At 37.4% G+C, this 22,818-nt stretch overlaps 1 protein-coding gene across 1 annotated transcript in view; it reads left to right on the top strand.

The window, feature by feature from the left end:
- The first annotated feature begins 12,561 nt into the window (after positions 1 to 12,561).
- The window catches only part of ldb2b (LIM domain binding 2b), a 158,018-nt gene continuing 147,761 nt past the window's right edge, over positions 12,562 to 22,818 (top strand). The window contains exon 1 of the mRNA XM_073842646.1: positions 12,562 to 12,702. Within this exon, the coding sequence (XP_073698747.1) occupies positions 12,562 to 12,702 (141 nt within the window). The remainder of the gene's footprint in view (positions 12,703 to 22,818) is intronic.

Raw genomic sequence — 22,818 nt, forward strand, 5'->3', positions numbered from 1 at the left:
AATCAAACGACTCTCATCGCATAAGAGACAAACTCAAATCACTTGTCTTTTGTAAGGATTTATTCTTTGCAAAGAAGGTCAGACAGTCATACAGGAACACAGGTTGCTGCAGAATGTGACAAAGAAAGGGAGGGCTTCCTCCACTTTTATATCTCTTCCCTAGCCCTCAAGGTTATCTTTAAACAGCCTGTAACTCTCTATCCCCCAGGGACCAAAGAAAACTCCTTTTTTAGCATACTAGTCAACCTATGGAAAACCTTCTAAGAGACCTTTTGGGTCACCAAAGGTGCCCATTTGCTTCCCCAGCTGCTTCCCCTCATCTAGATGACATTATTTACCTTTTATGTCTCTTTGCTTTCTCGGTGTCTCTATTTAAAGAAATACTAAATGCCTCTAAAATCACACAGAAAGGGTATGAATGAATTTTTCTTTCACACATTGAAACGTATTCCACACTGAGAGCAGGTGAAGGATTTCTCTCCAGTGTGAATGCCCAAGTGAACCCTGAGGTTTCCTTCTCTTGAACAGCTCTTTCCACAGTGATGACACATGAAAGGCTTTTCTCCCATGAGTCTTAAGATGTTCCCTCTCTGTGAAACTCTTCCCACACTGTTGGCAGCTGTGAAGTCTCTCTCCAGTATGAATTCTCATGTTAGAATTAAGGTTTGTACTTTGTGTTTTTTTATTTATTTCTGGTGAGGAAGTCTTTTTATTCTGTGAGCAACTGATTGATTTTTCTTCAGTTTTGAAATCATGTTTCTCATTTTGACCTTTCTCTTCTGTTTCATTGAGTTCTTGACCCTCCTCTTTCAGTGCCATCAGATCTGAGGTGAAAAATGTAAGTTAACAGCAGTTTAATGGCACAAAGCAACAGACATCCAAACATTTAAACTAGTGCTGTCAATTAGTTAAAAACTATCTATTTGACAATAAACAATTTCACATTAATTCTCCGAATTAAACAATGTAAATGGAATGTAAAACAACATAAAGACTGTACATTTAAAATACGTGGCTTATTGGCACGAAGTAGCCAATTGTTAATGAAGACCAGTCTCACTGATACAAATACTAAGGAGGAGGAGGAGGTGAAGTGAGGCTAAGTATGGTGACCCATACTTGTATGAATTTGTGCTCTGCATTTAACCCATCCAAGTGCACATACACACCCGGAGCAGTTGGGGGAACGGTGCCTTGCTCAAGGGACTCACCTCAGTCGTGGTATTGAGGGTGGAGAGAGTGCTGTACATTCACAATCTCCACCTACAATCCCTGCCGGACCTGGGACTCAAACCTGCAACCTTTGGGTTACAAGTCCAACTCTCTAACCATTAATGTGGTGTAATAGTTTAAAAAATAATAGTTTTAAATTAGCCATAATTAAAAACTATTATTTTTAACATTTATATTGTTGTGCTTTTATCACAACTTTTATCACAAAGTTTCAAGCCCTTGAGAAAAATAGATCTATATTATTCGAAAATAAACTAAACTGCAGACAGTAATGTCAGATCTAATCGCAAGTTAGATCTGACATTACCAACCTAATTCAAGGAGAAAAAATGTGGTATTTTTTGTTGATAAATACAAGTGTGTCTGCAAAAGGCAGCTAGCAGGCTAGCTAATTTGTTATGAATGTTTTAAATATTGGTCTCGAATACACAAAGGGGACGATGAATGCGCTGACAAAGAGGATTAACCTAATTGGCAGACGTGGTGCACCGCAAATTCAAACCAATCAAAAGCATCAGAATAGCACCGCTTTAATAAATGGCCTTACCAGAAGCCATCGTGCATAACAGACAAAGCAACAGATTAATATTATTCAACATATCCCAGATTTGTAAAGAAAATTTTTAGATTTAACCCCATTTGTAATCTTTAACATTTTCGTAAGTAACTGTAATTCAATTACACATTTTTCTAAGTAACTGTAACGATTACAGTTACATTTATTTTGTAATTAAATTACGTAACGCCGTTACATGTAACTAGTTACTCCCCAACACTGATCTCTTCTTATATTAATTACCCATTTCTTTCTCTGTTGTACATCGGAAGGGAAAGTATGAAAACTAATGGTTGAATTAAATTTAGCTGAGAAGGAACACTGAGGGACACAACAGTGTTCAGCTGTCATCCCCTCACAACGCTGAAATTTTAACTTTTTCTTCATTTCGTTAAGGAAAGCTATGTTACTTTCTTTTCACGTATCGATTAAATAATAAGTTAAATAAACAACTTATAGGTCTGACTTTGTGTCTATTTAACTACTAGAGTTACAAAATTCTCGAACTCACGAATTTGAAGTCGCCGCTCTCTAACATGTAAATACCACAACATAGAATGACCGTGCACCGGAACTTTATGAGCTGGCTTATCTTGATGCGGAAGTTCTAAAGAACGCATAAGGTCAATTGACTCGGAGTTTCGAAAACCTCCGTTTGTCCATTATCACTACTTGCAAAAGCGCTTTTAGAAACAAAACACATTTAATTCAAGCAGATTAAAAGCATTTAAGTGATACACTTAGTAATAATTCATTCCACAGTTTACATTGAATTCTTTAAACGAGTTGTATTAATGTAAACACCTTAAATGATTAAAAGCACAAACCTTTTTTCAACCGAATCACAGACGCCAGAGCGTGACGCAGCCTTGTGACGTAACATAGTCCGAACAAAATAAAAGTATTTTTTGCCAAAACCATCGGATTTACATTAGAAAACATGTAAATAATAAGGTATATGATTAATTGAAGGGCTATCAACCCCGAAAGCTAAACATACACAGAACCTTTCAATATATTTTTGTGCTCTCAGTTTATGATAAACTACAGACTAATTTGTGATATTCTCAATCTGATAAATTTCAGTATTTTCATATTCAAATTACAGGATTGGAAAGATAATATTTCAAACTCATAACAAATTTGTAGATCAAATCTAAATGTGTGGCTGCAGAGTGATTTAACCATTTAATTTATTGAATAAAATGATGGCAATCTCATTCCATGTCACTTTCTCCCCAGAATATTAAGGTAATAAATCAAATATAAGCTTTTTTGGGTTGAAGTTTATTTCATATTGATCATCAAAGGTCAATAACTAAAGGACTGCTGTAAAGGTAGGTTTAATTGATTTGATTTTGACTTTCTGAATGGAAAATTTGTTTCAATGGAAATGGTTAAAATAATTTCTTCTAAATGTTAATGGAATATGATTTACATTTCCCAGATTACCTTATTAAAATTAGTAGTCTACATTACATTATCTGTGCTAAAATGTGATTATAATAACTATTGGAAATTATTTTAGAAACATAAATTAATTAAATTAATAATACTGTCCTCTGTGCATTTGTAACTAAAACAAAGGAAAAGTGTTTATTTATTTATTTTGCTGCCGAGGATACGTTATAACAAGACCAGTAGACCTTCCACCTATCAAAACCTTTTTAAAGAAATAACTATATAAAACAAACTTCATGCATTGCTCTGTTTTATATTTTTACTGCTTTATTGTTATCTCAGAAATCATTTAATTAGCACTGGATGAGAGCGAGCTGGAGGCAACAGATGAGCGTGAATGATGAGACTATATGGAGTTTTGCGTGTAAACAAAAAACAAGTAAATAAATAAATTTGAGAAAAAAATTTATTCATAGATAAATATACATTTATTTTTATTTTTCTGTATATTTATGTATTTTCATTAACATTTATTTCCACGTGCATTTAATTAGAAATGTATTTAATTTCAAATGTATTCATTCATTTGAAGTCAGCAAGGGAAAATCTTTGAGACCAGAATAACACCTTGTGTGTGACCAACCGAAAAGAGCAAGAAGGACTGAATGCATTTTACCCAAACTGTACTTCCAGTGGATAGTTGCTTTTTTGGTACCCAGTATTTTAGTTCATGATAGTTCATGATAAACTAAAATATTCAAGCAGTAGAATAACATGCTTAAATTTGCAGTTACAAAAACTATCACACTCAGAAAAGGGAATCATTTCAGGGAACATTTTACTTTGCAAATCTTCTGCAGTGATCCAAATGTTCATTTTAGTGAACTATTTCTTTGGTTGAAAGAACTGTTATGTGTTACATTACATTTTGCTACATAAAACACATTAATTTTAATTGTAGTGTCTAAGGCACATCTAGGGGAGTGTCATTATCGTATTGAGTGTAAATTATCATTTTAATACCGATTATTAAATGGATGTCACCTTATTGATAGCTTTCAGTCATGTGATCGGCTCAAAGACCTGGAGGACAAATCGTCTAAAGAACTGCAGCACAAGGCTGTCCATTTTCCATCTGTTTTACAGCCACAGATTGCCTCTCAAAACAATAAAACAAAGGTAATCATTATGCAGTGCAACACAATGTTGTAAAAACGCTTAAGTGCCTTAGTATATTTAAAACAGTAATATTAAAATATCAAATTTAGTAATTCTATATTAATTATGCAGTTAACATAGCTAAAATATCAAATTTAGTAATTCTATATTAATGATGCATAGTTTACATCGGCAAGCAGATGATGTCAGAATATGAACACAATCCACTTAATGGTTTAGTGATTTCCTTATAATGGTTTTCTATAGGAAACCATTTTAAGGTCCCATATTGTCAAAATCTAAATTTCCTGGCTTTTTTCATGAAAACTGAGGTCTAGGGGCTACGTAACTACCATATAAGTTTCAAAACAGTCAATCCACAGTAAACTGCACACAGCCTGCATAAAGTAGCAGTGCCTTTTCACGAGCCGCTGTGACTTCTGTACAGATTTGATGTCAGATCTACTCAGTCACCGCCTTCAGTCACCACCCCGAGCACCAACCACCGTCCCAACCGCCTTTTGTCAAACCCAGACAATATCGTGTCCATAACATTGCTAAGCAACAACTACACGAAAACAAGTCGAGAAAACCCTGTTCAGTCGATAGATGTCGAAACAACATCATTGCACAGGCTTCAGAACAACGTGAATATAAGAGACCAGAGGCACGTCAACTTCAGCCTCTTTCACACAGCGATTCCGGTAAATACACGGATAATGTTTCCCATGATTTGTTCCGGAGTTTTTTGATTCGGTTCATTCACAGTAGTTTTCCGGAATCTGTGCGTGCTTTACACACAACCCATAAAGACATGTGACGTTTGGATGTGAGATGTAATGCGACGCGTACATCTCACTTTACTGAAACTAACCTGAACAAACTGTGCTTCAGTGGGGACGTTCTAAAACGCTTAACGTGAAAAACGCTTAACGTGGCTTAACGTTCGAAAAACGACCAGGAAACCCTAAATTTGTGTCAAACCTTACTTGGAACAAACACTAACTAGTAACTACTATCAAAAGAACGAGTCCTTATTCCATAGATAAAGTGAAGAATATCACGTTAAGCGTTTTCTCCCCCATATAAGCCCATTATAAGGAAACAGCTTAACGTGGTTTAACTTACCTCAACAGCGACCAGGGAAGACCAAACTTCTGTTAAATTTTAGCTACTTATAATAAATACTTTCTGCTGTCAAAAGAACGAGCTCTTATTCAGCATAAAGTAATCGCCCCCCAGGGAAGTCCATTAAAAAAACGCTTTAGTGGCTTAATGGAGCTGAACAACGACCGGCAAAAAAACAAATTTTGGTCAAACGTTACATATAATAAACAATGACACTGCAAGTGTTTATTATGTAACATCAGAAATTTGGTTTTCCCCAGTCAAGATTAAAGCACGTTAAGTTATTTCCTTATCTATGGGGGATGCTTAACGTGATATATTCACTTTATATGCGGAATAAGAGCTCATTCAAGATAACAAGATACGTTCGAGATAACAAGATACGTTAAACACGTTAAGCTGTTTCCTTATGGACTTCTATGGGGGACGCTTAACGTGATATATTCACTTTTTATGCTGAATGAGATCTCATTCTTTTGACAGCAGCAAGTGTTTATTATATGTAACATTTGACCAATTTTTTTTTTTTTTTTTTGCCAGTCGTTGTTCAGCTCCATTATTAAAGCGTTTTTTTAATGGACTTCTATGGGGGGGGGGCGATTACTTTATATGCTGAATAGGAGCTCGTTCTTTTGACAGCAGAAAGTATTTATTATAAGTAAAATTTGACAGAAGTTTGGTCTTCCCTGGTCGCTGTTGAGGTAAGTTAAACCACGTTAAGCTGTTTCCTTATAATGGGCTTCTATGGGGGAGAAAACGCTTAACGTGATATTCTTCACTTTATCTGTGGAATAAGGACTCGCTCTTTTGATAGTAGTTAGTGTTTGTTCCAAGTAAGGTTTGACACAAATTTAGGGTTTCCTGGTCGTTTTTTACGTACGTTAAGCCACGTTAAGCGTTTTAGAACGTCCCCTTCAGTGCTGATAGTGCGGAGCTGGCTCTGCCTGATCGCCGCTTCATTCCACTTTGCACGTATTTTTTCGTCGTGAAGAGTCGCATGATAATGTGCATCATCACTACAACACTGCCTTAATGGTTCTGGCTTTTGTTCACACAGCGCTCGTTCCCGTAATTTTCCAGAATCAGCACGCATTGTGAAAGGGGCTTTACTAAAGCAACAATTATGTAGCTTACTGCATTCGGTGTTTGAAAAAGAAAAAACATTAATGATCATTCTGAAATATCCTGTTGAGTATCAGCAAGCTAGGCTCTCTCTATGGCTCTGGGCTCGGCTAAAGCATACCTGACCGTAGTTAACTGTGGTTGGCCTGGCTGTGCGTCACTCAGAAAACAACAGGCCAATCAGAAGAGAGGCTCATGAATATTAATTAGATGGACCAAAATCGACCTGTTTTTGACAGAGCTCCTAAAAAGGAGCTGTAAAAATATATTGAGATGGATTTTGGCACTTATACCGCAAATATATATTCTTAAGGACATCAACAACTAAAATAAACCTCCAGAAATGTGTACAATATGGGACCTTTAATGTGACTTTGCACAACTTTGCACATTCTGGGTTCTTCTGCTTGCCTGTACAAAATATACATAATCAATAAGATGTTTACTGAATCTAACATAAAATATCTGCATTTTACCACATTACTACCTATTGCAAACTGTGTAAAAATACCTGACAATCAGTGGAGAAAAATTTAATTTGAAAAGGGAGAAAAAAAAAATCTTGATCACATCTAAGGGTGCTTTCACACCTGCAGATCGATGTCTCTGTTCTGAAACAGGGATTCAAATAATTGCAATGTTGCATTTTATTCCTGGTGCAGTTCACACAGCAAAGTTTCTAATTAGACCAAATGTGTTAATACAAGTCCTAAACTGTCCTCTCATGGGTCAAAGTTCCACAGGTTATTTTCCGTGATTCTGCTCACCTGTTATCTGTCCGGATGGAACAACAAAAGCTTTGCAGGTTTATTGTTGCATTTCTTTGTAGCTGTCATCATATTAATTTATAATTTTAAGCAGGAGTCCAGGATTCGTAGGGAAAACATTTTAAAAAATGCACCTACTACAAAGAGAGCTATAAGACAGCATTATAAAATGAAAAGGCACGCTTTGATTTTAAATAGTAGAGACGTGCCCACACACAGACTTTCACAGGTTCATTTTAAGAGCTATAGGCTAAACAACAAAGCTACTGCTTTTCCTGGAACTGTAATTACCCATTATGCATTGTGATATAGTTTTTCAATCGAGCTGAGACCACCTCGTTCAGATGATCTCTGATCTATCATTTTGGCACAGATCCGAGCACAATTGCCATGTTCACATGTGCCCAAACGAACCAAGCTAAGGGGGGAAACGCGCCAGGTTCCAAAACAAAATGGCAGGTGTGAAAACACCCTAAAATACTATGGTATATGCTAGGGGTGTAACGATATTACAAACCGAACCGAAATATCGCGATACACCCACCACGATACGTATCGCGAAACTCTCGTGGCGTACCGCGGTACTCTCACGCCCCCTGCTGCCCACTGTTGAGGTTGACGTCACTTGTCTCTTACTAATTTAACCAATTTAAACACATCTTTATTTTATCACATTTTATTAAATTGTATTAGTAATGATGAGCTTTTGTTCTAAATTTTGTTCTAAATATTATACTCTAAAGTTATTTTTTCCCAAGTGCATGTCATGTCATGTGACTTGAGTGAGCGATCTCACTCGGTTACTACTCAGGGCACGACATTAACGCTTGTCCGGGACAAGTGGATTTTGTGAAAGGGCAAGTGAAAGGGGATTTTACTTGCCCAACATGACAAGTAACGTAACCTGATTAAAACATAAAGTACAAACAATAACTAGCGCAGCAACGAAACTTTGGTGAGCATAATTCTGATTTTATTACTTAAGATGACTGAAAACGGACAGTATCAAGTATCAAGCTCGTGCAGGCTATCTGACTCACAGAAAATCGACACTAATAGGCTCAACAGCATACACAAAGAAACAAGCATGAACAAACATACTGCGGTAGGAAAGCACCATTATGATTGCAAACGTGAGTGACATTGATTTTATACAACAGTAGTTCAATAAACTAGTAGTTAATATTAACTGATTTACATTTTAGACACATCATGAACCATTTTTGCCAATGAAAATAGTTCTAAGCAACAGCAGAACCTCCGTGAATCTCCGAGCAACACAGCAGTATTTCAGTACTGAATGATTTAGCATTTTTTTTAATGAATGGAGTCAGTGAACGAACTGGTTGAATCCATCTATGGTTGAATCCGTGACTCGCTCATTAAGACAGTGACTACTGCCACCTATTGGTGGTTCGATTTTATATTTAAAGGTATTGCATTTTTCCAACATTTTAGATTTGTTTAAAAATATAACATTACTCTTATTACATTATTTATGTATTTGCAATTTTACTGTGTAAATGCATTTTTTGGAATCTCTTATCTTCATTAAACAGTCTAAGAAAATACAGTTAAATGTCAATTTCATTGCAGGCCCGGTTTTTCCTGTGCAATGGAAAGATGGAGTTTGTTGATACTGATTTAATTTGTGCAACCATACAGAGTCTAATTATTCTAATTTGATGTATTGATGAAATTTAAGAATTTGATGTGAATGATGACACACAGTTAGTAAGGTTAGGAAAATAAAGTTAAAAAATGTCCTAGAAATCAATTTAAGGCAAATATCACAAATATTCAGATTAAAGTAAGACCTTATAGAGTAGACTGTTGCTTCAGAATGGATTAATTTACAGCAAAAAAGGCATTTTTTTGCCCCGGACAAGTAAAATTTTTCCCTCGACAAGTGAATGTCTAATTTTCACTAACTTACTCAAGTATCCTGACTGTACTAAAATGGGTTGGCAAAGTTAAGAAAGAAAAAGTTTAGTTGTTCTTGTTATTAAGTGAATCTATTGTTCCTTAGCATTGCTGTTAAGATGACATCAACCCTAACCCCACAGCAAACAGAAACCGAACCGAACCGTGGCTCCAAAACCGTGAACCGAACCGAACCGTGCCTTTGGTGTATCGTTACACCCCTAGTATATGCTTTAATGTCTACATCACTGGAACTAACATTCGACAATCGACTTTTGTAGTGATGACAGCTGCAATCAAATGTTGGTGGGTGGAGTTTGTGTTAAGAAATTAATACAGGTTTGGGACGACATGACAGAATAAATAATAGGATCATCTGAGATGCGACTAGCCTCGTCTGAAATTTAGGCAAGAGTAGGCGGCTGCAGAGAAATAAATGCAGTAAAGACAGGCAGTTCTGACCTCCTGACTTAGAACAAGATCAATGATGGTTAAAAAATTCTAATTTGAAAATGTAATTCATTGTTTTATTGACGAGCTGCTCACATTCACACTGATAATGAACATTGATCTGCGCAGCTCGTCGGTAAACAACGGCTGTGTGTAGTATATACGGCTCAACGTGAAATCACGCACCTGATGGCATTTACCGCTGATTACAGAACTGGCTTTACTGACAAAATGCGCAAGCATGATCGGCCGATTGGTATCGGTGCATCCCTAGTTTTATTGTTGGGTGGCAAAATACATATGAATCCTGATCTTAATATGGGAAAGCATGATTTCCCAACCCATTAAAGCCAACCCACCAAAATGCAGGTGGATTTCAGCAGTGGGTTATTATAAGTGTAAACAGCGGTAGAGCAATGGAGGGAGAAATTACAGGCCTCAAAAAGAGTGGGTGGGCCTGAATAATTCACATCACCCATCTCTATAATAATAATAATAATAATAATAACAATAATAGTTCCTGAAGTTTGGGAGATCATGGGGAGATTGAGACAACTGTGTTTATGTGAACACTGTGCGTTTTTTGACAGTTTAAACACAATTGACACTAAGTGTAGTTTAGTACCCCCAATAGGATGTGCAAGCTTGAGAAGCCGTAGCCTGTATCAAAAAGTTTAAACTGGCAGTCGGTGGCGATAACCTTGTGTGCAGCTTGTCAACATGCAATGCATTTGTGCTTCGGGTGTCCTGTGTTCGAGTCGCGGCATGGGGATGTTTCCTGATCCAACCATCCCCTCTCTTCAACATCACTTAATGTCAAGTCAAGTCAAGTCACCTTTATTTATATAGCGCCTTTTACAATACAGATTGTGTCAAAGCAACTGCACAGTATTTAAACAGCACAATAGTGTGTAAGTAACGCATTATTGTAACAATCAATTTTCAGTTAAAAGCAGTTCATCAATGAATTCAGTGATATCATCGTCAGTTCAGTTCAAATAGTATACGATATCGCTGGAAAGTGTCCCCAACTAAGCAAGCCAGAGGCGACAGCGGCAAGGAACCAAAACTCCACATGTGACAGAGATGGAGAAAAAAAAACCTTGGGAGAAACCAGGCTCAGTCGGGGGACCAGTTCTCCTCTGGCCAGACGAAACCAGCAGTTTGTACCAATGTCCAATTGTATAGAACTCATCAGGATCCTGTGGTGTAGCGCCGATGGCCGTCAAGGTTGGCGAGGTCTTTATTGATGATCCGCCTTGGAGCTCATCTGGTTGACATCCACGGCTATTGAAGTCATCTCCAGGTGGTGATCCATGATCTAAGCTGGGTACGGACTGGATCCGGGGGACTGGAGTGACCATCTGATCCGGATACAGGCTGGGTCTGGTGGCTACGGTGACCTCGGAATAAGAATGAAACAGACTAATATTAGCGTAGATGCCATTCTTTTTACGATGCAACGAGTGCATCAGGTGTTATGGGAGGTGTTTTCGGTTCCGGTTGACCTAATTAATGCAGCCTAACAATCCTTTAACGGATTTGAATTATAGAAATGTGTTAATGATTTTATATGTAAGCCAGGTTAAAGAGATGTGTCTTTAATCTAGATTTAAACTGACAGAGTGTGTCTGCCTCCCGAACAGTGTTAGGTAGATTGTTCCAGAGTTTAGGCGCTAGATAAGAAAATGATCTGCCGCCGGCAGTTGATTTTGATATTCTAGGTATTATCAAATTGCCAGAATTTTGAGAACGCAGCGGACGTGAAGGACTATAATACGATAGGAGCTCGTTCAAGTACTGAGGAGCTAAATGTCTGACTACTGTCTTATCAAATAAAGGAAAAAAAAGCCTAAAAAGTTTATACTGGCAAAGCACATAGCTTTTAACCCTCTGGGCCTCTTCGGTTATTTTTGACCGAAAAATTTAATGTTTTGAATTTTTAAAAATCGTAGCTTCATCAGAATGAGATGACACTTGGTGACTTTTGTTGCATTAGCTATTTGAGTACCCCCAAAAAAATCAGTGACATGATTTGGATATGTTAAAGGGTCAAAAAAAAATTAGTCACACTTGGCTCCTTCATGGTCAAAAATGACCGACATAGGAAATGAATGGGAAATATGAAAAAATGTGATAATTCAGATAATCTTTTGGTAATACAAGCTACAAATCAGCCACTGTGCTGAAAAGAAGTGTTCAGCAAGCAAGGACTGACACTCTAAAATAACAAAAGTACAGAACTGACACACACACGCACACACACGCGCACACACACACACACACACACACACACACACACACACACACACACACACACACACATATAACATAATCATGTCATAATCATATAAGAATCCACTGTCTTTTACAAAATAAGTTTAGTTATATGTGCAATATGATTGAAGCTTGATTAAATCAACGTTTATTTATACAGTATTTGTTTCATTGTAGTTGCAGAAATTGAGAGAAGCTTGGGGTCATTGCACAGGGCCAGGGAGCAGATCAGGCAGGCTTATGCTGAGGTTGACGAAGATATGGCAAGATTACTGATGGAGGATGAAGATGCAGTTATAAACATCAGCGTGTCTTTTGATGGTACCTGGCATAAAAGAGGTTTCACATCAAATTATGGCATTGGAGTGTGCATTGACGTCCTTACAGGTCTAGTAATAAACTTTGAGGTCTTGTCCTCCTACTGTCATGCATGTGCCTTGAAGAATAGTGCCAAACGAGAAGGAAAAATAACAGACCAGGAATTTGAAAGCTGGAGGGAGGCACACACTGACTGTGCTAAAATATTTTGCAGGCTCAAGTAAAGCAATGGAGCAAGAGGCAGCTAAGAGGATGTGGACCAGGTCAGTCAGTTGTCACCAGGTGCGATATACTGAGATGCTGTCAGATGGAGATAGTGCTGCATTTAAGGAGGTGGTTGCCCTCAACCCATACCCTGGACATGAAATTGTGAAATTGGAGTGCATAAATCATGCCCATAAGCGCAGGGGTACAGCACTTAGGCAACTAAGTAAATTAGGTAAATTAGGGGGCAAGGGCCTGGGCAAGCTGACTCCCCCTAAATGTAAGGCCTTGCAAAAATTTTACAGGGGGGCTATTTTTAACAACCGGGGCTCCGGAGATAAAATGATAGCTGAGATCTGGGCAGGTCTCCTTCACAACATGTCTAGTGATGACAATCCATTACATACAAGGTGCAGTCCATCGTGGTGTTGGTACAGGAGAGCAGAGGAGAATGGAGAGTCCCACAAGCATCACACTAAAAACTTTCTGTCACGTGAAGTGGGAAAGAAGCTTATCCCTGTGTACTAGTGATGCGCGGGTCGTCTCATAACCCGCGGGCCCCGCGGGTCGGGTTGGGGCGGGTAAAGAAACTGTCACTTTATTTGCGGGGCGGGTTGGGGCGGGTCATTAAAAACAAAATAAAATAAAAAAATCAATGTATATTGCGTGCAATACCCTATAGCCTATATTACATATTTGGGAATATCTATTTTCATATTTTATTAAGTTCTTTAATAAGGTTATCAACACGTCACGTCACGAAAGCGCCAAGCAGCTCCCGCTGCCAGCCACAAGCGCATCAAGCAAACGCTCATTCGGCTCTGCAGGCCTGGTGCTATGCGTATTTAAATCTCCTCTGATGCGCATTATCCTGCATTAGCCAAAATCATGACAGTCAATGTGAATGAATGTAAATATTCGCTAAAAACACACAATAAAGACAGCAATGATGTAGTCAGGACTGTGGCGCCGGCTTGCTTTGAAATGTATTTGGTGATGGCGCCCGCTGCGTCTCCTGCACCCTAGTCATTTTAAACAGTGCATAATAACGAAAACAATATCTTACAAATAAAAAGAAGCAGATATTCATGGTCAGAACTTCCTTAAACCAGTGAACCTTTAAACCTTTCAGTCCAAGGATCCAGTAAACGAATGCGTTCAAATAGAAAGTTCAAAACGATATTCATAAATGAAGCATATACTGTATACCCACATCTCTTCCGGCACCACTAACGTTACACCACTGATTATCTTGTTATTAATATGATTTGATTTATGGTTCATATTCATAATCGTACAGTTTTGTTGCCAGTTTAAAGGGCGAAAAGCACTTTCGGTTTTCATTTGCATTACAATGCATAGTATGTCTATTTAATTGTAGCGGGTGCGGGGCGGGGCAGGGGCAGGTTGTAAAAATAGACACAGTACTGCGGGGCGGGCTGGGGCGGGCCAAAATAATTTCATAATTGCGGGACCCCCGGGTTGAAAAAAAACCCGACCCGCGCATCACTACTGTGTACCACCGAATGTCCAGTGACAGTCTGCAACAGCGCATGCAGCATGGAGGCACTCAAAATGCAAATGATTGCAACTCATATGGGCCCGATGTCCAAAAACAGTATTTGTGGGAAAAGCAGAGTTCAGGCTGCAGCCAGTATGGCTATTGCCACTTTTAATGATGGTGCCTCTGCCATGCTGGCTGTCATGGATAAGTTGTGACTTCAGTGTACAGTTATCACTGTAAATGCATGCAGTTACACTGACATGGTTAGACTTTCAAAAGCGAACATTTTTCAGTCCACCCGTGTGAAACGCAGGCGCCAAAGCGTAAGCACAGCCAAAAAGGTGAAAAGACACCGACAGGAGATCGAAGAGGGGCCCACATATGGTGCAGGCATGGACATTTAGGCTGTAAACAGACTGGGAGCTGTTTATTAGATTCATTTAGTTATAGATGTACATACAACAAACAGATAGTTTGTTTGCAGTTTTTGTGACTGCTGTTATGTGTGTTTTGTTATGGTTGTTCTCTTCAGCTTAAGGCTATTTTTATTAATAATTTATTAATTTATCAGTTTCCATGTATTTTAAATATTACATGATATTAATAAATATATATTAATAAACTGAATATATATTTGTGTTTGTTTGTTCTGGGTTTCAATAGAAATTTATGAAATTATACAATATAAAACTTTAAAGGCCGTTTTCTCAAAATGAGTTTTTTCTCACATTCAGAGTCAGATATATCCACTTCAGTAGCACCTACAAGCACCAACTTTTCCAGACTTATACTTAACTATATTCTGAAGGCTTTTACAGAGGGATTTGTTGATATATCATTCCTATCCTGAGTTATAGGTCCTTTTACTCAAAAAAACATGGCGAAAATAGATTTTTTTTAGGCTATTGTCAGTATTCTCTAATTTACTAAAGCACAAAATAAAATATCCAGAATCCCCTCTGTAAAAGTCCTTTAATCTAATATGTCAACAAATAGAACCAAGAATTTTAAACCTGGACCTTTCCAATTTCCAGATTTTGTTTTTGTAAATATATGCAAATTAGCGTATATTTAAGCATATAAGGCCTCATTTGCATATTAAAACATACATTTACACAAAACTTGTAATACATTTTTTTCTTATGTTTATGCCAGTAATAAACTGGAGAAGTTTCACAGTGATATCTTCTAATTTAAAAAAAATCCCTATTCACCTGTAGTGTCTCGCCTTAAAGAGTATAATTTCTGCTTTTAGCAGTCCAAAGTTTGTAATGAAAATAAGAAACCATTACATTTGTTTCAATGCATTATTTTACACAGCGATTGCGTGGGAATAAGTGTTGTTCACCATAAAACATTCAGTATCTAGAAGGAAAAAACTAATTCCTTGTAAACTAGTCATCATAGCCTTCACATTCTTCAGGGCTGCAAACAGAGGTATGGTCAAAAAGGAGTGGGATTATCGAAGCCTGTGCCCCCGCAGCAAATATCATATAATTACATTGCCACCAACCTCTGCCATCCAGGGCTCACCCTATACACATACAAAGTTCTTTATATGAAAATACACAGATTCTGTGACATCAAAAATGTTACAGCCCTCATCCACTTTCTGCACTGTAAGTGCCTGGCTCTCATCAAATTCTCTCATTTTGCAAATGAAAAGTTGCATATTTTAGCCTTAGTGTAGCATAAAGCGACCTGACATCTATAATCAGGACGTCTGGATACCCTATACCTGGGCTATTCAATTAGATTCATTTGAGGGCCGGATTATCGAACTGAAAATTTGAAGGGGGCTGTCCCGATCTCTTTCTAGGGAGACCTATATAATTACATTGAAATGCATATTCACTAAAATTAACTAATATTACCAACACCAGCATCTATAAAAGGTTGACATTAGTGCTGTCTATCAAAAAAAAAAAAAAAAAAAATCACACATTTTTCTGTAATTAATCATGATTAATTTCATATTTATATATTTATATTGTCATAATTTATATCTGCCGTAATATGAGCGTACTTTGTTTGTTTTCTCTACATAATCGATTCACAATTGAAGAAAAGTGTTGTTTGTCTTAGAGGACCAAACGTCCATGTATACCGTTTCAAGAATGACAAATGCCAGTTTAAAAAAATTCGCGAGTAAATCGCGGTTAAATATGCGCGAGTCATTGCAATGATTGACAGTAATAACCGGACCAAACAGCTGACAAAATGATGTCAAAAAAGAGCTTAAATGATTCAGACTAAATTCAGATAACAAAACTACAGCAGTAACAAGTTTGTGTTGGTTAAATAAAGGCTATTTGATAGATTTTACAGTTCAAGATAAAACTTAAAAGATGTTATTCAATTTAATAAAATATTTTAAATTCCTATCAATTCATAATTAACGTTAGTGCATTTTTTAATTATTATACCATAAATATTTAACGTATTTGTAGTGAACTATTTAATAGTATTTACATAATTCACCCTTATAGGCTGTTTGTGTGTGAGCTTAATGACTTTCTGCACTTGCTATACTATAAAAGTAAAAGGTAAAAGTACTACAATTTATTATACTAGTATTTAATAATAAATCGAAAGCAAGACGTCTTGAAAAATATAGGGAGACAGCTGCATAATAAATAATCCTATGCTGCCATCTATTGGTTATATGGGGTAATTCCATATTATTTTAGCCAAAAATAGACGTTGTTTTCCGTGAAGTAATTTTTTTCCGATGCCCTTTTTATGAATGAAAAGTGAGTCCTTGAAGTACATTTTATTTCACAGCTGTAGAGTTAGAAAATAATAAAGGCTTTGAAATATTGCAAGATTTTAAAAATGTGTTCATGACTACGAAGGCAAGTTAGTGATTATCAAGAATACGACCCTCTGGGCCTCCTCATTAAGGGGTCACACTTGGCTCCCTCGCGGTCAAAAGTGACCGAAGCCTTAAAAAGTAACTTTTTTTTTTCTTCAGGAAAATCAATTAAATATATTTTTGTTCAATAATATTTTGTAATTATTATTTAGAATTTTGAGTATTTTTTATGAATCTATGCAATATTTATACAGTTTTAATGAGCAATTTTTTCCCAGTAGAATTATATTTTATATTATATTTTTTAATTAATTATGTATTTATTATTTTTCAATAAATACAACATTTCACATTAAAATAGAGTAAAAGCATTTAAAATCCATTTTTTTAAAGTGAAAATTGCACCATCTAGTGGCATAAAAAATAAAAACTTGTGTAATGCCATGTAACCTCCTGTATCTCCCTATATACATATATACAGGGGCTTTGGGATTCCTATTGTTTTTTTTCTTTTTACTGTTTCTTCATTTTATTAGGCTTTGCATTTAGAAATATATTCAGACATTCTAAAAGATAAATTTTGGCAAGGTTTAGATATTTTTTTGATTGGATAAATATCAGGTTTTGCATTTTTCTGCTTATTTCTGTGTGTCTGTGTGTGTGTCTGTGTGTGTGTGTGTGTGCGCGTGTGTGTGCGTGTGTGTGTGTCAGTTCTGTACTTTTGTTATTTTAGAGTGTCAGTCCTTGCTTGCTGAACACTTCTTTTCAGCACAGTTGCTCATTTGTAGCTTGTATTACCAAAAGATTATCTGAATTATCACATTTTTTCGTATTTCCCATTCATTTCCTATGTCGGTCATTTCTGACCGCGAAGGAGCCAAGTGTGACTATTTTTTTTTTGACCCTTTAACATATCCGAATCATGTCATTGATTTTTTTTTGTACTCACATAGCTAATGCAACAAAAGTCACCAAGTGTCATCTCATTCTGATGAAGCTACGATTTTTAAAAATTCAAAACATAAAATTTTTTGGTCAGAAATGACCGAAGAGGCCCAGAGGGTTAAGATGTCCTTGAAAGAGAAATATGATAGCTGGCTAACGTTAGCCTAAACACGTTATGATAGTGTTTAGCTGTCAGCATTTAAATGTACAACTATGCAGATACGGTAAGTATGAGATTACCAGGCTCCGCATTTAAATTATATGTTGTTAAATAATATGAAACTGAATGTTCATGCCGCTAACATTGTTTATAATGTTGCAATTATAATTTTTCTCAGTTTCTGATAAGAACGAGGCACTAGATCAGTCTCAAGAGTGTCCACCTAATATATAGCACATATAAAATGAGCTTCAACGGAAGTTTATGAGCTGGCTTATCTTTATGCGGAAGTTCTAAAGAACGCTCCGTGCATAAGGTCAATTGAAAGCCAATATTTTCAGCATTTAATAGGCTCTGAAATATATAAAAACTTTGAATTTAGGTAATTTTAAAACGATCTTCACATAAACTATAAATTGTTTATAAATAAACTATACAGATTATTATTGCCATATACTGGCTATAATCGTGATTTTATGTATTTTAATTTGACATAAGTGTTTGTTTACCACAAAGTATATTTTGTCCATCAAAATAACATTAAAATTGGATCATATGAGCTTTAATCTGATGAAAATGGTTGTGCAAAATGCTTGAAAGTCATTTAAAAGTGCTTAAATTTCTCTCTCAAAAGGTTGTACAAACCCTGAAATGAATACAGTAATAATATTCGACTATGCTTAAGTTGGTGTTACTTCTGACATAATTTGAATGATTCTCCCTAGATCTTGCAGCTACCTAATTAATTCTTGGCGAATTCAAACACTTTTCACTGGATCTCGCAGCACTGTGCAGTTACAGTGTCGCAAAATCAACTTTGGTTCTCGAGTAAAGGCTGTTCTGAGCTCGGACAAGCGTGTTTGCGTTGCGGTCCCAGCTGATAAACGGTCCGCGCTCCGCAGCTCAAACGTGGCGCGCTTCAGTTTCTCGTTCGTTTTGTTTGCCGTTTTATGTTTCTCATTTGAAACAGTAATAGTAGCACTTATGAGTTAAACAACGCAGTGGTTGCGCCAGTGCGACCGCTCACAAAATTTCGCCGCACCAGCAGAAAAAATGCGACCATTTGGTCGCAGCCCTACAAGCGGTCTCCGGTAGATTGTTGTTGTTCTTGGCTCTCTTGCTTTTCTTTTTTGGCTGGCCCGGGCCAGTGTTGCCGCCTAGTGGACAAACTAATTAGTGCAAAAACACTCCACATTAGTGCAAAAACACCCCCCCCCCCATCACCAAAAAAAATCCTCATCGGATCTGCACGATTCACACATGTCCCCCACACAGCCGTGAAAAAGGCGGCATGCGCCAAAAGGCGCGCCGTTTGCATCCCTGATTCTTTCTGATTTGCGTGATCCACCTCTATCAAGCTAGGTAAATATGTTTAACGTGAATTCTTGCTTAATATGCAGTTATATTACGGACAGTTGGCCTGAATTGATCTCATGATGGAGCGGTCTTGAAGCGAGTGAAAACCACGATTCATGCTATTCATGCTATCGGGGCTCTGATCCATATATTTTTGCGTGAAATTTCAAAATAATGGCATAGTTGTGAAAATGAATGTCTTGTGAGTGTTTAATAATGATTGCTCACCCATAGAGGTGGATCTTGTGAGGGTCAGTGGTGTTTATGCTCATATGAGCACCAGCATCAACAGATTAAGGATGTATCTGCTGTATTTTTCATTTTTATGTTTATTTTATAATGGATACAAACAGTAGATATTCAGTCAGTCCAGTTAAAAAGGACAGGTTTCGTGAGTGGTGTTTTGGCATCTCCCTGTTGTTCTGTTTGGCAGGTTCACTTACTTAAGAAATAGTACTCTGAAGTTGTAAAGAATGTCTGAATTAAAGAATTCAGGAGCTTTAAATCTGTATATGTATATATATTTTAAAAAGTTAGAACTCAGCAGAGGGTTTCCTTTTAAATTCAGCTTTAATTTAAAGTTTGTTTGAGGTTTTTTATAACATGCAGTAGAGGAATAAGAAGGCAAAACAAATGTTTTGGTTAATAAAAAAGGTTGAAAAAATAAACACTTTTAGAGGAAATGTCAGGCATAGGAGGGCCTGACTTACTAAATATCTTGTTACACTTATGACTGATGTAGACATCGTTTCACACTTTGAAAACAGCAGTATTTATATTCTCATATACTTGCATACTTTGTAGATGCCGAAAACCCTTACCACACAAATGACTTCACCTTTGTATGAATTTTCAAGTGTTTCCTCAGACCTGAAGCTGCTAAATACACTCTACCACATTGATCACATGTGTGCTGCTTCTCTCTAGTGTGGATGTTTAGGTGCTCCTTAAGGCTTGATGAGTGTGTAAAACTCTTCCAACAATAAGCACAAGTGAATGGTTTCTCTCCAGTTTGAATTTTCATGTGACGCTCAAGACTTGTTTTTCTAGTGAAACTCTTTCCACACTGAGCGCAGGAACATTTCTCTTCTCTTCTTTTCTTTACATTTTTCTGTTTGACTTGAGAGCAACTTGAAGGTTTTTCTCCAGTTTTGAAATTATTATTCTCCTCAACTTGACTTGATTCTTCATTCTCCTTTTTTTCTTGAATCAACTCTGAAATAGAAGTAAAAATGGTTTATTTTCAGTAACTTGTCATAAGCTGAGAAACATGAACAAACTAACATTTGAGAGCAGTACCAACAGGTCCTACAGATGGTGGCACCAGAAGCAGATTTGGTAGAGCTGGTGTGTGGGATATCAAAAATAAAGATAAATTAAAGGGGTCATATGATGCGGTTTCCTTTGGAGTGTTACAAGCTGTTTGTTCACAGATAAGATTTGTGAAGTTGCAAACACACCCCCACTTGTCGATGTCACAGGGTGAGTAGATCAGCATAATACCTCCCACATGTATATTGAAAGAAAGCAGGCTTAAGTTTACCAGCTGTAGTAGTGTTACAGCCGCCATGTTGTGGAAACGCAGTGTGTTTCATTGCGAAAGGGAACATACTTTGTTTGGCCTTTCAAATGAGGACAGAACTAGAAATCAGTGGTTATACTTAAAACACTGTTCTGGAACAGTACAATCAATGCAAATATTCGAGTGAGTGATGCACATTTCACGGAGGACTGTTTCCTGAAACTGGGAGAGCAGATTATAATGTTGCAAGGGGTTTTTGCGCTTCTGACTGGCGGCCTATAAGTACGTTTTCATGTTTAAATTCAGTACTGACTTTTCAAACACAAGTTTTGAGCAGTGTAGAGTAGTGCTTGTTATTTCTCATGCTAGAATTGCAAATGCAGACTTGGTGTTACATTTTGCGTGCGACGCAACAAGTAGTGTTAAAAGAAGAGAGGCTCCCCGTCAGGTTTCTGTAGTGGTCCTCACGTTCGCTTTACACGCGAAAGGTCCTCTGTTTCAAACTGAGCGGAAACAGCTTTTTGCCTTGGACGTAAAACATTAATTGTTTGCATCGTCAGACGAGAGATTTAGTAATCTTTTCCTTTATAGGTTTTTCAACAAGCGATCACCACAAGATTGCTGGCTGTCTTCTCTGCACAAGTTTCTGTAGTGTAATGGTTATCAAGTTCACGTCACACACGAAAGGTCCCCAGTTTGAATCTGTTTTGAAACGGCTGTTGGCTTTTTCCAAAATTGTTTAAGTAGGGATCTACTGCTTTCTTCGTAAACACTACAAATGCCTTCTGCCAAGTGGATTTACCGAGCAGAAACAGAGTTTCTCTTTTGTGGGAAAACATGAAATGTGTGCAAAGTCAGGTGAGGTGTTTAATTATCTTTTCCTTAGTTCGCTCTTCCACAAGCGATCACCAGGAGATTGCTGGCAGTCATCTCTGCACGGGATTCCATAGTGTAGTGGTTGTCACGTTCGCCTCATGCGAAAGGTCCCCAGTTCGAAACTGGGTGGCAACAGCTGGTGGCTTTTTCCAAAATTGCTTAAGTAGGGATCTGTTGCTTTATTCGTCAACACTACAAAGGCCTTCTGCCAAGCCGAGTTAAAAGAACGGTGGATCCTAATCAAGTTTCTGTAGTGTAGTGGTCATCACGTTCGCCTAACACGCGATAGGTCATCGTTTCCAAACCGAGCAGAAACAGAGTTTCTCTTTTGTGGGTAAACATGAACTGTTTGCAAAGTCAGCGGAGGGATTTAGTTATCTTTTCCTTTATTCGTTTTACAGCAAGCGATCACCAGGAGATTGCTGGCTGTGTACTTTTTGCAAGTTTCTATAGTGTAGTGGTTATCACGTTCGCCTCACACGCGAAAGGTCCCCAGTTCGAAACTGGGTCGAAACAGGTACTGGCTTTTTCCAAAATTGCTTAAGCCAGGCTCTGCTGCATTCTTAGTCAACACTACAAAGGCCTCTTCTGCCAAGTAGTGTTAAAAGAAGAGAGGCTCCCCGTCAGGTTTCTGTAGTGGTCATCACGTTTGCTTTACACGCGAAAGGTCCTAGGTTCCAAACTGTGCGGAAACAGCTTTTTGCCTTGGACGTAAAACATTAATTGTTTGCATCGTCAGACGAGAGATTTAGTAATCTTTTCCTTTATAGGTTTTTCAACAAGCGATCACCACAAGATTGCTGGCTGTCTTCTCTGCACAAGTTTCTGTAGTGTAATGGTTATCACGTTCACCTCACACACAACAGGTCCCCAGTTTGAAACTGTTTTGAAACAGCTGTTGGCTTTTTCCAAAATTGTTTAAGTAGGGATCTACTGCTTTCTTCGTAAACACTACAAATGCCTTCTGCCAAGTGGATTTACCGAGCAGAAACAGAGTTTCTCTTTTGTGGGAAAACATGAAATGTTTGCAAAGTCAGGTGAGGTGTTTAATTATCTTTTCCTTAGTTCGCTCTTCCACAAGCGATCACCAGGAGATTGCTGGC

The sequence above is a fragment of the Garra rufa genome, chromosome 6 (genome assembly GCF_049309525.1).
Source record: "Garra rufa chromosome 6, GarRuf1.0, whole genome shotgun sequence".
Taxonomy (NCBI): Eukaryota; Metazoa; Chordata; class Actinopteri; order Cypriniformes; family Cyprinidae; genus Garra; species Garra rufa.